Source organism: Anopheles funestus, chromosome 2RL, assembly GCF_943734845.2.
Source record: "Anopheles funestus chromosome 2RL, idAnoFuneDA-416_04, whole genome shotgun sequence".
Taxonomy (NCBI): domain Eukaryota; kingdom Metazoa; phylum Arthropoda; class Insecta; order Diptera; family Culicidae; genus Anopheles; species Anopheles funestus.
Window position 1 is genome coordinate 32,982,246 of NC_064598.1, and position 17,128 is coordinate 32,999,373.

The following is a 17,128-nucleotide window of genomic DNA, read 5'->3' on the forward strand; positions in this document are numbered from 1 at the left end:
TCATGTTTGGAACATTTTCTTTCTATAATTGTGTCGGATATTCCGGATATTCATAAGAGTCTCTACCGGAAAAACAGCACTCAGTTCCTAATTCTGTTGAATTCATTTACAATTCCTCAAAATCCTGCCAAACGCAAAATGGGTGACACAATTAATGATGTAACAAATGTTCATTGCTGCAGAAAATATGATGGTAAATGCTCATAAAATGAAATTTCATTTCTCAACAAATGCAACCATTTTTTTCCCCACACAGCAGAAAATATTGTATCTGCAAATTCGCAGATCCTTTTAGTGCAAATTTAATTTTCCAGTAAGCTAGGATGGTTTTAGGAAATGCCATTCACCATTGCACCAACCACAAGCATTGGTTCATTTTAATGAAACTTTCTGCTTCTTTCTGCAAACCCATCTGGTAGAGTTCCTCCCTCCCTCCGAAACACTTGCCACATTGCTTCAAGCAGTCTCTCTATTCAGCACCAAACGAAAAACACTTTCATCACACATTGGCAACCAGCAGCCAGGGTTACCATGCAAACCCGGTCAGAAGATGGTAACCCCCGGGGTATGACACGGCAAAATGGGTGACACAATAATAATACCAAAAGCAACGACAAATTAAAAACAAAAAAAAACTCCTTCCATTCCAGTTGACAAAAGGCGTGTGACCCATTGGGCTGGGTAAGCGAAACGTTCACTGTGCAGTGCTGCATGTTTAAGCTAACCGAATCCCAAATAAATGAGTCATGTGCAACCGAAAAGCTGTACAACCTCCGGGGGCCCAAAATTTTTCCTCCCTCCTATTTCTTAACGAAACGCTCGAGACAGGGTGTGAAACGTACGGAACCATATAGCACCGAGCTTACACACCTGGATGCGTTCCAGGTTTGACCGGGCAGATGGTGTGCAACGGTGCCGGATGTGAACAAAACTCAAACCAAGAGACAGTCGACCGCACGGGGCAACTACGTGTATGAGAATATTTGCAATTTTATAAATGGGAATGCATTTCGTATGCTAAGCGACCGGTTGCCCATTTTCCCAAGGGTTATCCAAACCACTTCCCATCCCGGTCACAAGGGGTAAACAGGGAAATGGCTGTGTGTGTGTGTGTGTGTGTGGGATGTAGCCCGGTGCTCGGCCGGTTTGCTAGCTTCTAAGCGCACAACCTTTAAACAATAGTCCATTGCAATCTGTCCCTCGTGTACACAAAACCGACACCGAAACCCTTGGCTGAAATTAACAACATTGAACAGAAACAGAAAATACCTGGTACCTTCCATTTCACTTCGAGGCATAACCAAGAGCGCAAACGGAAATGGACGATGCAAAGCTTTCTTCGTGCGAAACGAAAAAACAAAAACAAAAAAAACACATACCATGGATATGAGGAAAAACGTTTTTCCTAATTTAAATTTTTCGGGGAAAATTATTTCAATTTGTCGTAAATGAAATGAAGCTGTGGCTGTATTGCAATAGCGACAAGGGATTCATTGTTCATTGTGGGAAATTGTAGACTGAAAGTTAGATTGTGAAAGTGATTTAGTGAAAATTAAACTTTATTTTGAAGCAATTTAAGTTGCAATTCAATTGCTAAATATTAAAATAGTTACATTTGTTGAACGTTATTTCCACTTTTAACGTCAATGAAGGACGTTTCCACTTATAAATGGTTCCAGTTTGATTATTAATGGGAAATCTACAAGCGATTCTGGGTAAAAATCAAAGCTGGGACCGTGTGAAATTTATTTAGTTAGAAGCTAGTGGCGCCAGTTCCTACAGGATAGAACCGGTACCAAATCTCAGGCTGAAGGGCGATTTCAGTGGCGACTTTTCCTCAAACGTCCACAGTCACTCAAATCCAAGCATTCCGATGCCTTTTGACGATTGATTTCTCTCAAACTATAACTCACGGTGGCCACTGGGATTTAAGGAATAAATAAATAATTTATTAGTTTAAGATTAGTTAAAGGGGTTACGGTGGTGTATGTGATAAACGACGCCCATTTCCAGGTGTCAAACCCCCTCCGGATCGTTCCCCAGCCTTGGCAAGGACTGACTAGCCGGCTATGAAGCAAAACAAGTCTAGTAAGCTAGAAATGGCCGGCTCGAACTTAGATGTCGTTAAGCCAAGAAGAGAAAGATTAGTTGAGGAAACCAAATTAAAGAATTTTACTTCGGGTAACAAATTTGACTAGTGAAATAAAGCTAATAAATAAGCTAATAAAGCTAATAAACATAAATTTTTAAGTTATACTCAAAATACGCACTCTAGAGAGTGTCCTATGTTTTGAGTTCATACAGACCACTGCCAAACCCAAAGCAAGAAAGGAACAATATCTGTTCAGGATTGAAAGGAAAATGCTCGAAAATATATTTAAAACTGTATGTGTAGCAGAAGAAAGTACTTATAATGATGGGACCAACGAATAAGATTCTTCATGCTCCGCTAAGACATGTCATTAAAATGATACCAGACGACGCTACCTGATAAAGGTTTAGAAGCTATGCAAAGGCGCACAGGAGACATCTTAATTTAAAAAAATTACTCCTGCAGAAGACAGTTGAAACATCTGCTAAGTTATCAAAAAACTTAATACAAAATCGATCATTTCCTTCTTTCTTCATATCTGTTTATCTAGCTTTATATTTAATCGATTAAATAACATTTCCTCTAAAACGTTACTAATACCAAATACTTCCATAATCGCACGATTCTATTCACGCTTTTCTCCCTTTCCCATTTGTATTTTCCATTTAATGCATTGCAATTATCCTACCATCATGCTTATCGTCATTTGAATGGCATCGCTCCGAAAAATCCATAATCTCATCCTACCAAAACTAATCCCCAAAAATTCAATGTCGCACAGGCCAACACGCAAAGCCAACGACAGGTGTGAACACCGATTAGCACGGGTTTGTACATACCCTCCATTTCTACACCCCAAACCCTGTGACCTCGTTTGCATCTACACAGCACGATACAGCAAAAAAAGAAGAAACAAAGGGATGGCAAAAGAAAAATTTTCGCGCCGTACCTGAAAACTGTGCTTTTGTCGTTTGTTCTACCTTTTCAACCTCCACTATCATCCGTGTGTCCCCCCAAAAAAACCGTACCGGCGCACTTTGTTTTGAAAATTTTAAATTGAATCCACGAGACCGCACTACCGTTTTTTAAAGGCGAACGAATTTAATGAAAATTTAATTGACCTCAGGAGAAACTGTACCGAGCTTTTAAGCGTTAGGATCGTGACATAAGACCAACAACAACAAATAAAAGCGGAAGTACACCAGTACAATTTTCAAAACGCCCTGGTGGACTACTTCCGGCCGTTTGCTTTAAGCTTCGTTAAACTCCCACAGCGACCACAGTTGTTGACCGAATCCGGGGTCCCTCTCCCCCCCCCCCCCTCAAAAATCAGGGACTAAAGTTCAAACTCAAAGCCCAAAACGTTTCATCCCGATGCGGTGCTTGGGCTTGAATGTGATTTTACCATTTCTTACTTCTTTTCTTCATAATCTCAAACCACGACGAGTTCGGGAAAATGGAAAACATGGCGAAAGTGAGATTATTTTCCTTACGAGTAAAAAGGCTAGTTTTCTTTCGGTGATCTTTTGTCACTTTTTTAGAAAAAGCTGCTCACGTGGTTAATGTTTTTAAACTCATTATCCGTTTGTTTCCGACTGTCAGTGTTCTGTATTTAAATTCATAGGGTTTCCGGTAAGACATCATCCCTTAAAATTAACGCTGGGCTTTTTCCCATGGCGGACTTATTTCATTTTCATTATTCCCTCTTGGGAGTGGTTTAAATGGTTTGATTTGTGTGTGTTTTTTTTACTGTACATCTCCTAAACAATAACTACGCTTAAGAAAAGCATGGAATCTACAAAGCAAACGTACCAGGGGAAGATTCGCGCACCCTCCGGACATTCCAGCGTACGATGTGGGGTACAAAACATTTGAATAATTCAACATTTCCCGCTTGTTAAATTAAGTCTTGGTGATAAGTGAACCGTACCGGCAATAAAAGCAACAGTTTCTCCGTTCAGTTCACATTTCTTCTAATTGGGTTTTACAAGGGTCCTGCTTCATTTTTAATTCTCCCCTTGTTTAAACCTTCGTTTAATAGTAAACAAAGGGAGTGTTCGTATGTTACATTGCCATACATCCGATCCGAAAGAATCTACATCAAAATGATCGGAAATATCATTTAAATAACAGACCGAAATTAGGACTAGAAGCTTAATTAATAGGCAATAAATTATCCTCATATGATGACATTTATTGGGGTTTTGCCATTGGCTCAATGAGTCAATGAATTTTAATATTCTTGTCACCTGTTAAATATTTTTATTTGATGAAAACGCCAGAAAGAACATATATGGAGCCTAAACAAAACGTTCTTCTTTTATGGCTTCAACAACCAAAAAAAAGTTTCTGGTTTTCCTTTCCTGGTCTTTGGGTATCCGTTACCAGCCCTGCATCCGGATAGGATTTGATGTCCGGTCCTGCCGTGGAGAATCCGACGCCTCCATTACCAAACCATCAGAAGTTCGTACATTCCACATATAATTTTAACCATTAACCAAATCTGATCAATTTAAATCCTCTGACACCTATCATTCACTCAAGAGCAAACCCATTTCAATAAGATATGAAAAAGTTTCAATGGCTAATACAAGTCTTCGTTGATCAACCTTGCTGGAACAGTAACAGGGGGAAATTAGAAATCTATGTTAAGCGTGATGGTTTGATGCTGCGTAATCTGTCCGATGAGAACAAAGCATAACCATCAATCAAATGTAATACATTGGTCCCATATGCACCGAAATGAATCAACACGGATCACAAGAGAATCGAGCTTACATCCTTAAATAAAGCGAATTTTTTTAAATATCTTTGAACAAACTAACAAAAAAACTTCTTATCGAACACTCGTATGAGTTTAAAGCTTGATCAAGAATTTTTTAATTTTTTTAACAGATTTTTATAAGTGACCTACTCTAGATGAGTAGAATAACTTGAGTCAATTTAAAAATATGTAATCGATAGCTACGTTTTTTTTATTTCCATTAAAATGGATTCCAGTGCCAGTAAATTGATCGCATTTCGTTCTTCCTTTCCAATTACGTACATAGGAAATAGTTCAATAGCATAAAAATAACCTTTACTCATGGCTTTTTATTTAAAAACCAAAAAAAAAACAAACATTCCACAGTCGCGCCCAATGAAAAAGTTGTCCGATACAGGACGATAAACACAGGACTTGCTCTTCTTTTCCCCCATTAAACATTGCATCTATCACGTCACGTCGGAGGGTTGCGAATCTGGTCCGATTTAAATGCCAGTTAACATAATAAAACCAATTATATCCCTGTCTGGATACATCCGGTCCAACGATACAAAACTGCGTACCGGCGGTCACCCGGCGTGATTAAGTTGTACCGATGAAAATGAAGTGATGGAAAATTAACGCTTTGATCACACGGCCACTATCACTTTGGAACCGAGTGTGTATGTGTATGGGTGTGTGTGTGTGTGTGGCACACTTTTGCGTGTATCGGGGTGGAAAATGCGTCAAATACCAACACTGGCGTGGACCAGCACTCATCAAAAAATAAATCGAATAATCATCTGCTTCGTAAATTGCAATTGCTATGATTTTCTGATTTTTATTCACCCATTTATATTCTTTTCATAACATCTGTTTCCGACCCTTTTTTTACTTCTTCTTCATATCTCCTCTCTTTTTTGTTGCTACCCTACACACTCGTGTCAATTGTTTGCAGGTGGACAGACACCTCATACTAGTGCGCTAACAGGGTTTTTGCACATCAAACGGCAATTACATTGGCCCATCCGGTTTTCCAACCGTTGATGCGTGAATGAAGCGCTACTAGAACACATATGCATTCAATATCCGCGCTACTATCCCCATTTGCTCGATTCATATGTTTTTAATCCAGTGCGTAAAATTAGTCGACAAAACTCATCCAAACGCGGATGGTAAAAAAAACAGGCAACAACCCGTCAATGGCACTCGATGTGCGGTGAAACAATTCAAACAATTTGTTACCATAAAATTCACACAAATTAATTAAGTCACGATCGGGGTGCAATTAATAATTGATTAAATCCAAATTAATGCATCCTCCACGGTTAGCATTATATCGCGCACCCTGGGACCGGAAGGAGGGCTTTTGGTCAATTATGCATTTTTAGTTGTCCAATCTGTTCCGACCGATGCGTTCACAGTCGGTTTGGAATGCAAAAATCAACACAATGGTGTTTTTGATTCGTTTGGAAGGAGTTGGGATTTTGAGAATTTTATGCGTCTGACAGAATTAACACAATTTATTTAAAAAAAAATAAACACCCCTTATCTTCTATTTTCCGATTTAAATAATTTTGCATAACATTGCTTAACATAAAAAAATAACGACACAGGTTCAAATCTCAATATCTACAGTATAGCCCATTAAAAAATGCGAAAATCTATATACTACTTTATAAGATCGTCTTCAGTAGGATTAATGGAGACCATTACAAATGTAGTTTATCGATTTGTTTATTCAAACTTCATGCTTAACATTATTCGATGAGGCCACCGCTGTTTTTCATCACCTTCTCCAGCGGTGCATACTTGGAAACGGGAGCATACCCGCTAAATGTATGAATCAGACATGGATTTCCATGCTTTTGTAATGAAGGCTTTTAGGACATCGACACTGGGATGAGAACACAGGTTTTTGCTTGAACATTTGCCCATACTGAGTAATCGAGTGGGTTGAAGTCTGGGCTGCTAGGAGGCCAAACATCTTTTTACTAACAAGCCATGTTATTCTTCAACCACTCTTGAGTCTTTTTGAGAGGTATGACACGGCGCTTCGTCCCGTTTAAAAATGGCCAATTGGTGCTCATTAAAGTTCTTTTTGATACAAGGAAACACCCAAAAAAAATCCGAAATAGTTATCGGTATTCAGCCTCAACCCAGCTTCGATGAAAACCGGCGATCAACTGATTGGGATGTTTGATCAATTCCGGCGGGATAGTGAGCGATGAATTTAGACTTTACCTTCTCTGGAACATCCTCAAACAGCTGTAAATTTTACACAGGATCGATAGTGCAAAGTTTCTCATCAGAGAACACGACGATCGAATGTTTTTTCTTGAGCATGTTCAACATAATCTTCGATCGTTTTAGCCTTTAAATTTTAATCCTTCATTAAGTGGTGTTTTTCTCGTTCCTTGGACTTTGAATTTAAGTTGGATTGAAGTTTTGGTGATATTGGTCTCTTCTGCCAACTGTCGAATGGATCGTACTGGGTTTCGCTTCAATTTTACTTTCACGGATCTAATCACCCTTGAAGTTCAAGCCGACCGCGGAGGAGTGTCAACGTCCACATTGCACTCCACAGCCTCAGCTATTTGTTTTGTTGATTTTCCCGCGAAGATCAAGCTGAATACGACTTCCTTCGCCATCGTCGTTGAATACTTATGAATTAAATGTACATTTTTTTAATTTTAAAACTACTGTGGATATACGCATATCTGACACAAGTGAAAATATCGCTTCTATTTATACATCCAAAAACAAACTTTAAAAACTTTCGCATTTTTTTATGACCCAATACACACAATGTGAAATGTACATCAAGTTGAAAAATGTTAGCAAAATAATTTTGTTTTTATTTTAAAATATTTTCTTTATTAATCGTATGCATTATAATTCATATAAAAATGAACAATAAATCGGAATTCCAACTTGTGTGACATACCTAAAAAAATTAATTCCACACATCAATTACCGGTTGCGGGTCCGTCATTTTTGTTGGTGCAACTTTTCTCCCAACGTCGAAATTTTTTGACCAAACTGACGAAACACGATTTCACGACCGGTCCATTGCAGGAACAACAGCACCACAGGGTGCGAAAAGTGAAAAAAATCATCATCATTATTCATCGATCCTTGATGACTCAATCTGAAGCCATCCTACTTGAGCTGATAAAAAAAAATCACACGTACAAACCTTGAGAATCAACCGTTCGGACCCGTAAAAGAAAGGAAAGGAAACCCTCAAAGCTCTCCCTCCGCAAAAAAGTCCATAATTGAAGCTTTCAAGCACACCAACGAGCAACACCAAAAACCAGCATACAATTGTGCCGAACTCGACCAGCAAACAACATCATTACAACATCGTAATTTCCATCGTTACCAGGTCAGCGTTGCATGCGTTTAATTAACCATCGCAAAAGAGAGAAAGGGAAAGAGAGATGCTGCTAACAGTATGGAGGCGGAAAACCGGACCAGTAGTGTTTAAAGCTTTCGAGAAGTTCGAGATGTTTCCTCTCAACTTCATACCCATCATTCATTCAATCTGGTTCGATCGATGAGAAACGATTGCTTTACATTGTGTCTGTTGTGTTTTTATTAAAATTGTCATCGTTTTTTTAGTGTTTTTTATGGCCTTCTAGAACTTCTTACATCAACTACAATAAACTTATTTTGCTGATCTAGTACATCAATACAAATGCAACAGCATATTTTCACACTCCACTACTAATGGCACACGAGTGAAATTTGGGCCCATCTATGCAGCCAGTTCTTGCCACCATGCTACTCTCCGATATTGATTTCTTGCAATAACTTACATCGCATCACTTTCGCAAAAAACATCTCCACTTTTTTGTTTGTTTTTGAACACCCTAAAAACTAACCACCGCACGCCTGTACCAGTTCAAGGTGAATTTAAGCGAACCGGAGCTCACCTCATTTTTCACCTTCACGTTGTCATTTCTCACGTCAGCAGTGATGGATCTTTAACAACAACCCGCGGTTTCATACGATCGTACGCGATGTTTCAGCTGTTGCGGTCGTATATTTTTGATTTTCAATTTTGTGTTAAGTAACTTGACATTTGAATGAAATGCCACGATCGGTAGCAGCATCCGTGCAACAAAAAGAAAAAAAAAACAGAAATTTAGCAATCAAATCATGCTCATTAATTATATAAATGCAGCATTCGACAACAAACATTCAAATAAAAGAGAAAAAACAATCTATTAAACTGACTAAAATACTGTAAATTTAGGAATTTACCATTTTTAATCAAAAATAATAACATTTGGTTCAAAATAGATTAATTTTTGTCATATTTTCATTTTTTTTGTTTTATTTTCTTAATTTGCTTCTAATTTTATGATAAATAATAATGGACTGTTTAGTGTGATAAATGTCCCAATAGAATATCACTTTTAACACTAGAACTTCCGGATCAGTCATTTTGACTGGAACGCCCCGTAGTCCTTGCGACGGGGGTATTATATTATTTAGTACGATCTATAACGTAAACAATAAAATTTCAGTATATTTTATTGTTTATTACGAAGTTGTTGACTCTTCAAAATTGTTTTAAAATTAACCACGAACGAAAAACGCTTAAAACGCTTGGTAGTTCTAGTGTTAAATTGTTTTCCCAAACCACATCGCATATGTGTCCCAAAAACTTTTTGATGAAAAAAAACCCATCTTAAACTAATTCATAATGTATCTTGCTCTCTTGATCATATTTCACTTCACATTTATAACATCCCCAAAATGAGTTACGAGCTAAATGTCACAAAAAAAAAAACTGCTTACCGTTTCTATGAACAATCCACCTTCACAATACCCGAGCGTCGTTGGTGCAATAAACAATTATCTTTGCACGCTTCTTTTGCTTCATTATTTCCCATCCCACATTTTAAGTCTGTTGTGTTTGCCGCTTTAGAAACATCATTTTCCACGCTGATTACTTTGCGTTGCTTTTCGTTGAGCTTTTTGTTGTTGTTGTTGCTCAGCTTGATGCGTCTCACATTGATGCACATTACCATCGGTTGACCCAACTTTATTTCATCTGATCTTGCAGCTAAGTTTCATCAGTGTCTACGACTCATTTCTCACGCTTGCGCGTTGCGTTTTTTGGATGCCGTGTTGTGGGAAAATTGAGACCGAAAAAAATACGTTTCAAACTTGTGAAAAATTGTGAAACAATCATACACCAAAAATCACTCAATGCATTTTTAATGGCGTCTGCTTATGAATGAGATAGTTTCCAACACAGCTGTACATGCACGTCATCCGTATGACCCGGATGGTTAAATGGATTGTTCATCTGCTCCATTTCTGTGGCAGACATTTAACACGCGCACGCACGCACGCACGGCTCGAGTGTGCACAAACCCAAAACGCCGCAAACAAAAAAGGCCTCTCCAGTAACGCCACCTGGACAAACATCTATTGGCGGTACGAATAAAAAAAAGACAAATGCTTCTCTCACCCTTAGTATGGCGGCCAGCGGGAAGCTGTGAAAATCTTGACAACAGTTGTTTTGTGGTTACTCTTACGTCGGTGTTTTTTGGCCCGAAGCATCGTCGACAGGCGAACGACAAACAAAACCTTATTGGGCGGCCCCCGATTATGGAAGCCGCTTCCCGCCAACCTTTTGGGGGTTAGGCGTGATGAGTGTGTTTTTTTTGTGGTTTTATTTTTATTTTTCACGTACCTTACATAACACGGGAATCGGGAAAGGTAAGAAGAAACTCATCAAGCAGACAACACTCTGCAGGCAAATTTCCCATTTTTGGGTGAGCAATCACGACTTTGAAGCATTACCATTTAACTAATAATTCGTTTATCCCGCTCACGTTTATTCAATAGAAAACATGGAGCAATGAAGACCTAAAGCCAAACAAGTGAAGCCGGCGTGGAAGAACCCACTACCTCACTTGGTGGTTAAGGCAATTTTTTTCCAAGCAGAGTAAGCCTCTTATACGACTTTCAACTTTCTTTCCACTTGCCATTTGCTAGGCAGAAAAGCGTTATCAGGAACTCCGTTTTCGAAGAAAACACCTTGAATTGGGGGGGTGTGGAGGGAATTTACTTATTTCCTTCACGTACAGACCAAGTACATTCCGGAGTTTGCATTCGACTTAATTAGCTGCATCGCTGCGGCTGCTACCGAACCAAAAACCCGGGTGCCAAAGCCCTTTTACATTTGCACTGCACTTGCAGGAAAATGGGAAGGAATTTTTAATATGGTTCCCTTTTTTTGTTCATGGTACCGCAACAAAATTTTGTGGCGTTACTTGGGAAATGCAATGAAAATTGTTTTCCATTTATGAATGCTAGCAATCGTTGTTTCGTTGGAATGCTCTTTTTGAAATTCAGTGTGCTTTTATGACTTAAAAGGAAGAAGAGACGAAAAAATAATACATCAAAAATAATTTGCTTTTGTTGGTTAAACGTGCTTGGTGCTTGATGACTTTTTTTTGGGGAAATCGGACCATATTTTATTCGACTAACGATGCTCGGTATATTACGTCAGATGGAAGAAGAAGCACACATTTTACCTCACAAAGTAGCTTTTACTATTATGATGTAGAATATATCACCCTATGTACAGACATTAATAATACGAAAAACAGACGAATTTCGATGACCAAGATAGTTACAATCCGGAACAAACCATTTCCAGCTGAAGCAGAATTTTTCTGATTTCCATCTGATAACACGCGGCTGCCGAAATGTTGGAGTAATCAGTCGAAATCCGTCATCACTCAAAAGAGCTATCGTCAAGCGTGACGCAATTCTGCACAAACGAATTCTAGGCCATTTCATAAAAATTGGTAAATGGCAAGTTTCTAGAAAAATAACCAGCAGATATTACGACAAATTTCGTTATACCATGACGTATTTGAACAATTTAGCATTGCCGTCCTGTGACGGTAGAATTAATCATGTTTAAGCACATGCAATGGTACTTACGGAATAAATAAAAGGAAATAAAATAAACTTCCAAAACCCAAATTGACGCTTTTCCATGCGACATGGATATAGTTTTTTTCGGGAACATTTACTATACGGAAAAAATCCAAACAATTAACTTTACTGTAACCCGGAAAAATTAAACGATAAAACTGAATTCCATGAGATGAATATATTTTTATTGAAATTTTATTAATCATTTATTTACTCTTACCTGTTACTAAAAAAAACCACTTCAAAAAAAAATCCTGTGTTTAAACATTTCTATGAATTGTGCAATAAATGTTTTGCACAAAAATTTTCAGAATTTTCGAGGGTTGCTCGTTAGATTGGTAAGGAAGATTACTGTTTCGTGTCCCCACGTGTCCCCACTTTTTATGGAACTGTCTGACAGAAGAAAATAAAAGCAGTCCATCAATGGGCGCATATTTTTATCGCAGCACTTTCCAAGTGAATGCATTTCAATCCCAACAATCGTTTTGTAACACAGGAAATTTATCTGATGATTTCAAAATGATTCCAAGAACAGCTGATTCTTTTGACTCTTTTGATTGACTAAATGGTTTCATAAAAAAAAACCTCTACAAACGCACAAATAAACGAAGATTGCTCCCAAATGGAATGTTTTGTGTAGGAAAAAATATTTTTTTTACTCTCCAAAAATGTAATGATAGTGCTAGAACAGTTGTTGGGGTAAGGCATAATCGGATTGTTCAGAATAGGAGGGAAAAATACCACAAATACCAACTGTCTAACGAAACGTGTGATAACATTCAACCAAATGTACCAACAGGGCCATACAAATAAACACAAGATACTATCCAACATCTGTACACACAGTGTGACAGCTCAAAGCGAGTGGTCCGATAAAGGGTCTTCTTTTGTAGAATTTGCCCCATAAAATGAACAGCATGCAATAAACCATCAACAACCGTAGCAGAACGATCATGTCCTTTTCCCTCAACAATCGGACGATGGAATGTAAGGTCGTTTTTGGAATAATTTTAATATCGTTTAATTTTTATTTTGTTTTGTTTCATTTCAACTGAAATTTAATACTTATATGATGTACTTTAACAAAAGAGAAAATTATCAACAAAAGCTTATTAATTCTTTTACTATTTTCCCAAGCAAACTAAAATCCAAAACTGCTCCAAACGTACCCCAATGGTCTCGGAAATGTTAAATGTTGTACGACAGTAAAAATGTACCACAAACACTGTAACGAGCCAACCAACCATTCCGTTCCATTTTTTTTCGGGTTGACAAGTGCCCCAATGGGATTTCGCAAACACCGAATACGGTTCAGCGCGCTATAACCCATAAACCGTTGAAACTGTTTTATTCCATCAGTACCCCAAAAATTGTAGTCGAATCGTGGTCGAAACGGATTCTTTATGTCCGCCAGGGCCACAGCACGACGTTTGGAAATGTGGCACCACACACACACACACTTCTAGCTGCGTAGAAATATCAACATAAACTTTATGCTTTACATTAAACACCATGATCCTTTCCTTGGGGGTGCCATCAAGGAGAAGAAGCGAGAGAAGACAAAAAACCGAAGCCGGAAAAGTAAACTAATTCAGGATCATGGCCATATCCGGAAAACACTCGTAACACGTTATGAGTGTGTGGTGTATTGTTTTTAACCTTTCTTTCTTTGCTTTTTACGACAACTTGGCTTTGCAATTGGCCAGCGCTCGGAATCAAAATGGGAAATCAAATGGATTCACTGCGGTTGTAAAACCATTCTTGTTTCGTTTGATAGAACTTTCTGTTCTATTTGAAATTATATTCATTTCTTCTGTTCTGTATCGCTTTTTTCCGATTTAAAACAATTAAAAAAAGTCTATTAAAACTTACCGATCAACAACGAGATCAGAACGATCGTATGTGATTTCCACGCCATTTCTCTCTCCGTGGGGGGTGGCGAAAAAAAGCTGGACAAGTCACTCGTGATACTGGAAACGATCGAGTTATTGCTGTTTTTCACCCCTACACACGTTTTTCACCATTCACCGGATTTCACCTGATTTCACTTTCTTCGTTCCACCGGGGGTCGGTTGACACGATCTCACCAAACTGGCTGCTGCACATGCACTTTTCACAAATGGCGGCACACAAAGACACACGCACACGCAACGCACACGTTCGATGTTTATAGAAAAGAACTTGTTTAGTTCACTACGGATTCCTGTTCAACGTTTAGAGCAATAGGGAAAAAGTGAAACGAAGTCGACCAACACTTGATGATAGTAGCAAGACCTTGTTTTTTTTAAGTAGATAAATTCACTAGGCTGAAATTGAAATATTAATGTGTGTTTTTTTTATTTCAATTATCTTTTTTACACAAAAACTTTCAGCAGTAATTATTTTCGTATAGAAATCGCAATAAATAGTCTGGAAATGGATTTGCATTTTGCTATGTTGGTATTAGACATTGTTTGTAGTTTGTGGCTTTCTTGGTCTCACATATTTTGAGGTTAATTCAGTTAAATGGCCAATCGAGTAAGGGAATTTCGCATAAGTTTACTTCCTTTCGTGGTTTCTCGTGGTCTCCATAAATTGAATATTGTTTTGAAGATGTAGCAAATGTGATGCTTCAAAAGCCTTATTTTTATCGCTTACTAAATCCTTTCTTAAGAATTTACATAAACGGAATGTATAGATTGTAGATTGTATTACACATATGGATAAGTGATGCCTTCTTGTGACTGCTTCCAAAAAAAAGGATGTACAATGAATAATTCTAATAAAAAATATACTATAGATACTAAACTGAACTACCTAGATATGATTGTTTTTAATTAATTACAAAAAGACAGACGTTTAAATTTAAAAACTATCGAAACAGTATTAAAAAGTAAAAAAATACTTAAACTCTTCGAGTCAACTGAAGTATAGCTAACGATTTGCAAAATGCATTAATAAATTATTGCGTACAGATGAGTTTACAGAATCGCATGTAATTTAATGTTTGTCAATTTATTGCTAAGAATCTGGACTTAAAAAAGAATTTCCTTAAACATACTACATGTTAATCTCATTTAAAAGTTACAAATAAAATATGTCATATCTTTTTTATACTGTAAAAAAAACGAAAGCTTATAACATTATAACGAAAAACGTACTACTAAAACAATCAGCTCTTTACGGGCTTTGTCCAAGGCTAAATCGACTCTTTTTTGTGTAGATCTAATAAGTATTTTTCTTATTATTATTCTAATGATTATTATGGTTAGCCATCAAAGCTTTTTAATACCAATTAAAATTCCACACTAGTGAAATGTCAAAGTATTCACAACAAAACAAATTTTTTCAATCAGCACAAAAACGTATAAAATCAACTTCAAGGTTAGAATTTTACGTTCTGTTATTGTAAACAATTCTACCTTGTCCTTTCAACGTCAATCTTATCATTGTTATGTGGGTGTCGCTAAACTAAACACCTTTTACTTTAAAGAAAAAAAACTCAACCCCCGGCTTAGACTCCCCCCCGCCCCCAAAGAGTCGAACACAAAGCTTCCATGGCTCACAACAACAAAAAACCCGAGATGTTATGTTCACATTCTATTTCACCAACTAGCCGGAAGAAAGCAAACAAGCCGCTTACCGGGGTTGAACCAGACCAACAACCAGGACCAGGTCCACACTTTCGGTTTCCCACACATGCACACACACACACACACACACACATATTGTGTGCGGGGCCACCAAATCGGTATTTGCAGCCTGACCACAGGAGGACACGTACCGAGATGAGGCTGATTTTTCATCGCTCAATTGAACGGCTGGGTGCGGGTAACGATGGACATTCTACAGAGGGGGGGGGGGGAAAGCCTTCCCGCAATCCGATTACTACCGAGACAAAGAAGGGCTTAGACGATGTTCGTGATGGGCGGTACGTAAGAGATGGGCCACACGGTACGTTTACCACATTACCGACCACAAGGGGAGTGTCGTGACGCGGTACAGTGTAACATGGGTTTTAGTTTTTAACCACTCGTCTTTCTATTTCAACTGGCAGTCAAACAGGATATCCTTCATGTAATAGCTTTGTGTTTTTTGTTCCTTTCTTGTGCTCTGCTAAGGATAAATACACTCATTTCTCGATTAGAAGGAGTTTGGTTCTCACACAAACACTTAACACACACACAAAGAGACAGGAACGACACATACGGGAATGAGCTAATATGCAACAAACCCCCATTCACTGATTGAAAACGGCACCGTACGTGAAGAATAGAACGGACACGAACGAGAAAGGGAGATGAGGTTAATGCCTGTCCGTCCCACAATCCACAGCTACAACGTACCTCGCGATGTTTGTCACTGAAGTGGCCAAAACGAACTGTGAACCACAAAACCGAACCGAACGTCACGAACGGTGGGACAAGTTTTACCGGCCCAGCCAAAGACTGTCTCTTGGGGGGAATGTGATCAACCCCCGGCTGGTGGGGAGTGTTTATGCTAGGGGGAAGGAGCTTTTTTACGATCAGCTCATATTCGTATTCGCTCACTCTTATGCCCCCCCCCCCCCCCCCCCCCACACCCATACTCCCAAGGGCTTCTCTCATCGGTGAGGATCGCTTGGGCCACTGCATTTTATGAAAGAGTGTCACGTCTCGCGCGACGAAGAGAGCGAACGAGAAAAGCGAATGGATCGAGATGAACCACATCGTAGACACAAAGTGAACATCGGTGCATTGATGCTCCTGACCGAACCCGGGGTGGTGGGGTGGTGATTGGGGAGAACCGATGCATGCACCATCGTCTTTAAGTGATCGTGTGATTTTTTTTCTCTTCTATTTTGTTATGTTTCTGTTTTCTCTTTCCCATCCCTAAGGGGAATGGGGTTTTTTTCAATTTTATTTTTCTTTAGTGCACCTTCTAGCGCTGCATGTCGAGAAGGGTAGCTCTGTGTAGCGATTTTCCTTCTGCCAACCCTCTCTAGCAAAACCTTCTGCCAATTTCTTTCCCGCTCATGGTGACCGTGATGACGCTTTTTATTTCTATTTTAATCACTTTTCCATTGCAAAATCGTATGAAGAAGCTTTATAATTACTGTGGTCGAATGTTTATAGTATGGTTTATAGCATGAACTAATATATCTTTAAATTTAAATTCATATTCAGTTGAGCATACAAGAACTGAGACACAAACTCGAGCTGTAAAATCGAATAAAATCTGGACTGACACCTTCCAAAATCAAAGACGAATTTAAACATTTTAAGCAAAACTTCTGTCCACTGGCAAAAAAAAACAAGCACAAAGATGAGCCCGTTGTGCAATTGCGTAACCTATTTTCGCACCGT

At 38.5% G+C, this 17,128-nt stretch overlaps 1 protein-coding gene across 7 annotated transcripts in view; it reads right to left on the reverse strand.

Moving 5' to 3' along the window:
* The window catches only part of LOC125764345 (protein obstructor-E-like), a 48,528-nt gene extending 32,221 nt beyond the window's left edge, over positions 1–16,307 (reverse strand). Inside the window, exons 1-2 of one of the 7 annotated variants that reach the window (XM_049428505.1) lie at positions 16,130–16,307; positions 13,677–14,007 (exon numbers count right to left, since the gene is read on the reverse strand). In XM_049428505.1, the coding sequence (XP_049284462.1) occupies positions 13,677–13,722 (46 nt within the window). In that variant the 5' untranslated portion in view covers positions 13,723–14,007; positions 16,130–16,307. Of the gene's footprint in view, positions 1–13,676; positions 14,111–15,992 lie in introns of all 7 variants that reach the window. The other 6 variants (XM_049428501.1, XM_049428503.1, XM_049428502.1 and 3 more) reach the window with 6 other exon arrangements.
* Positions 16,308–17,128: the final 821 nt, after the last annotated feature.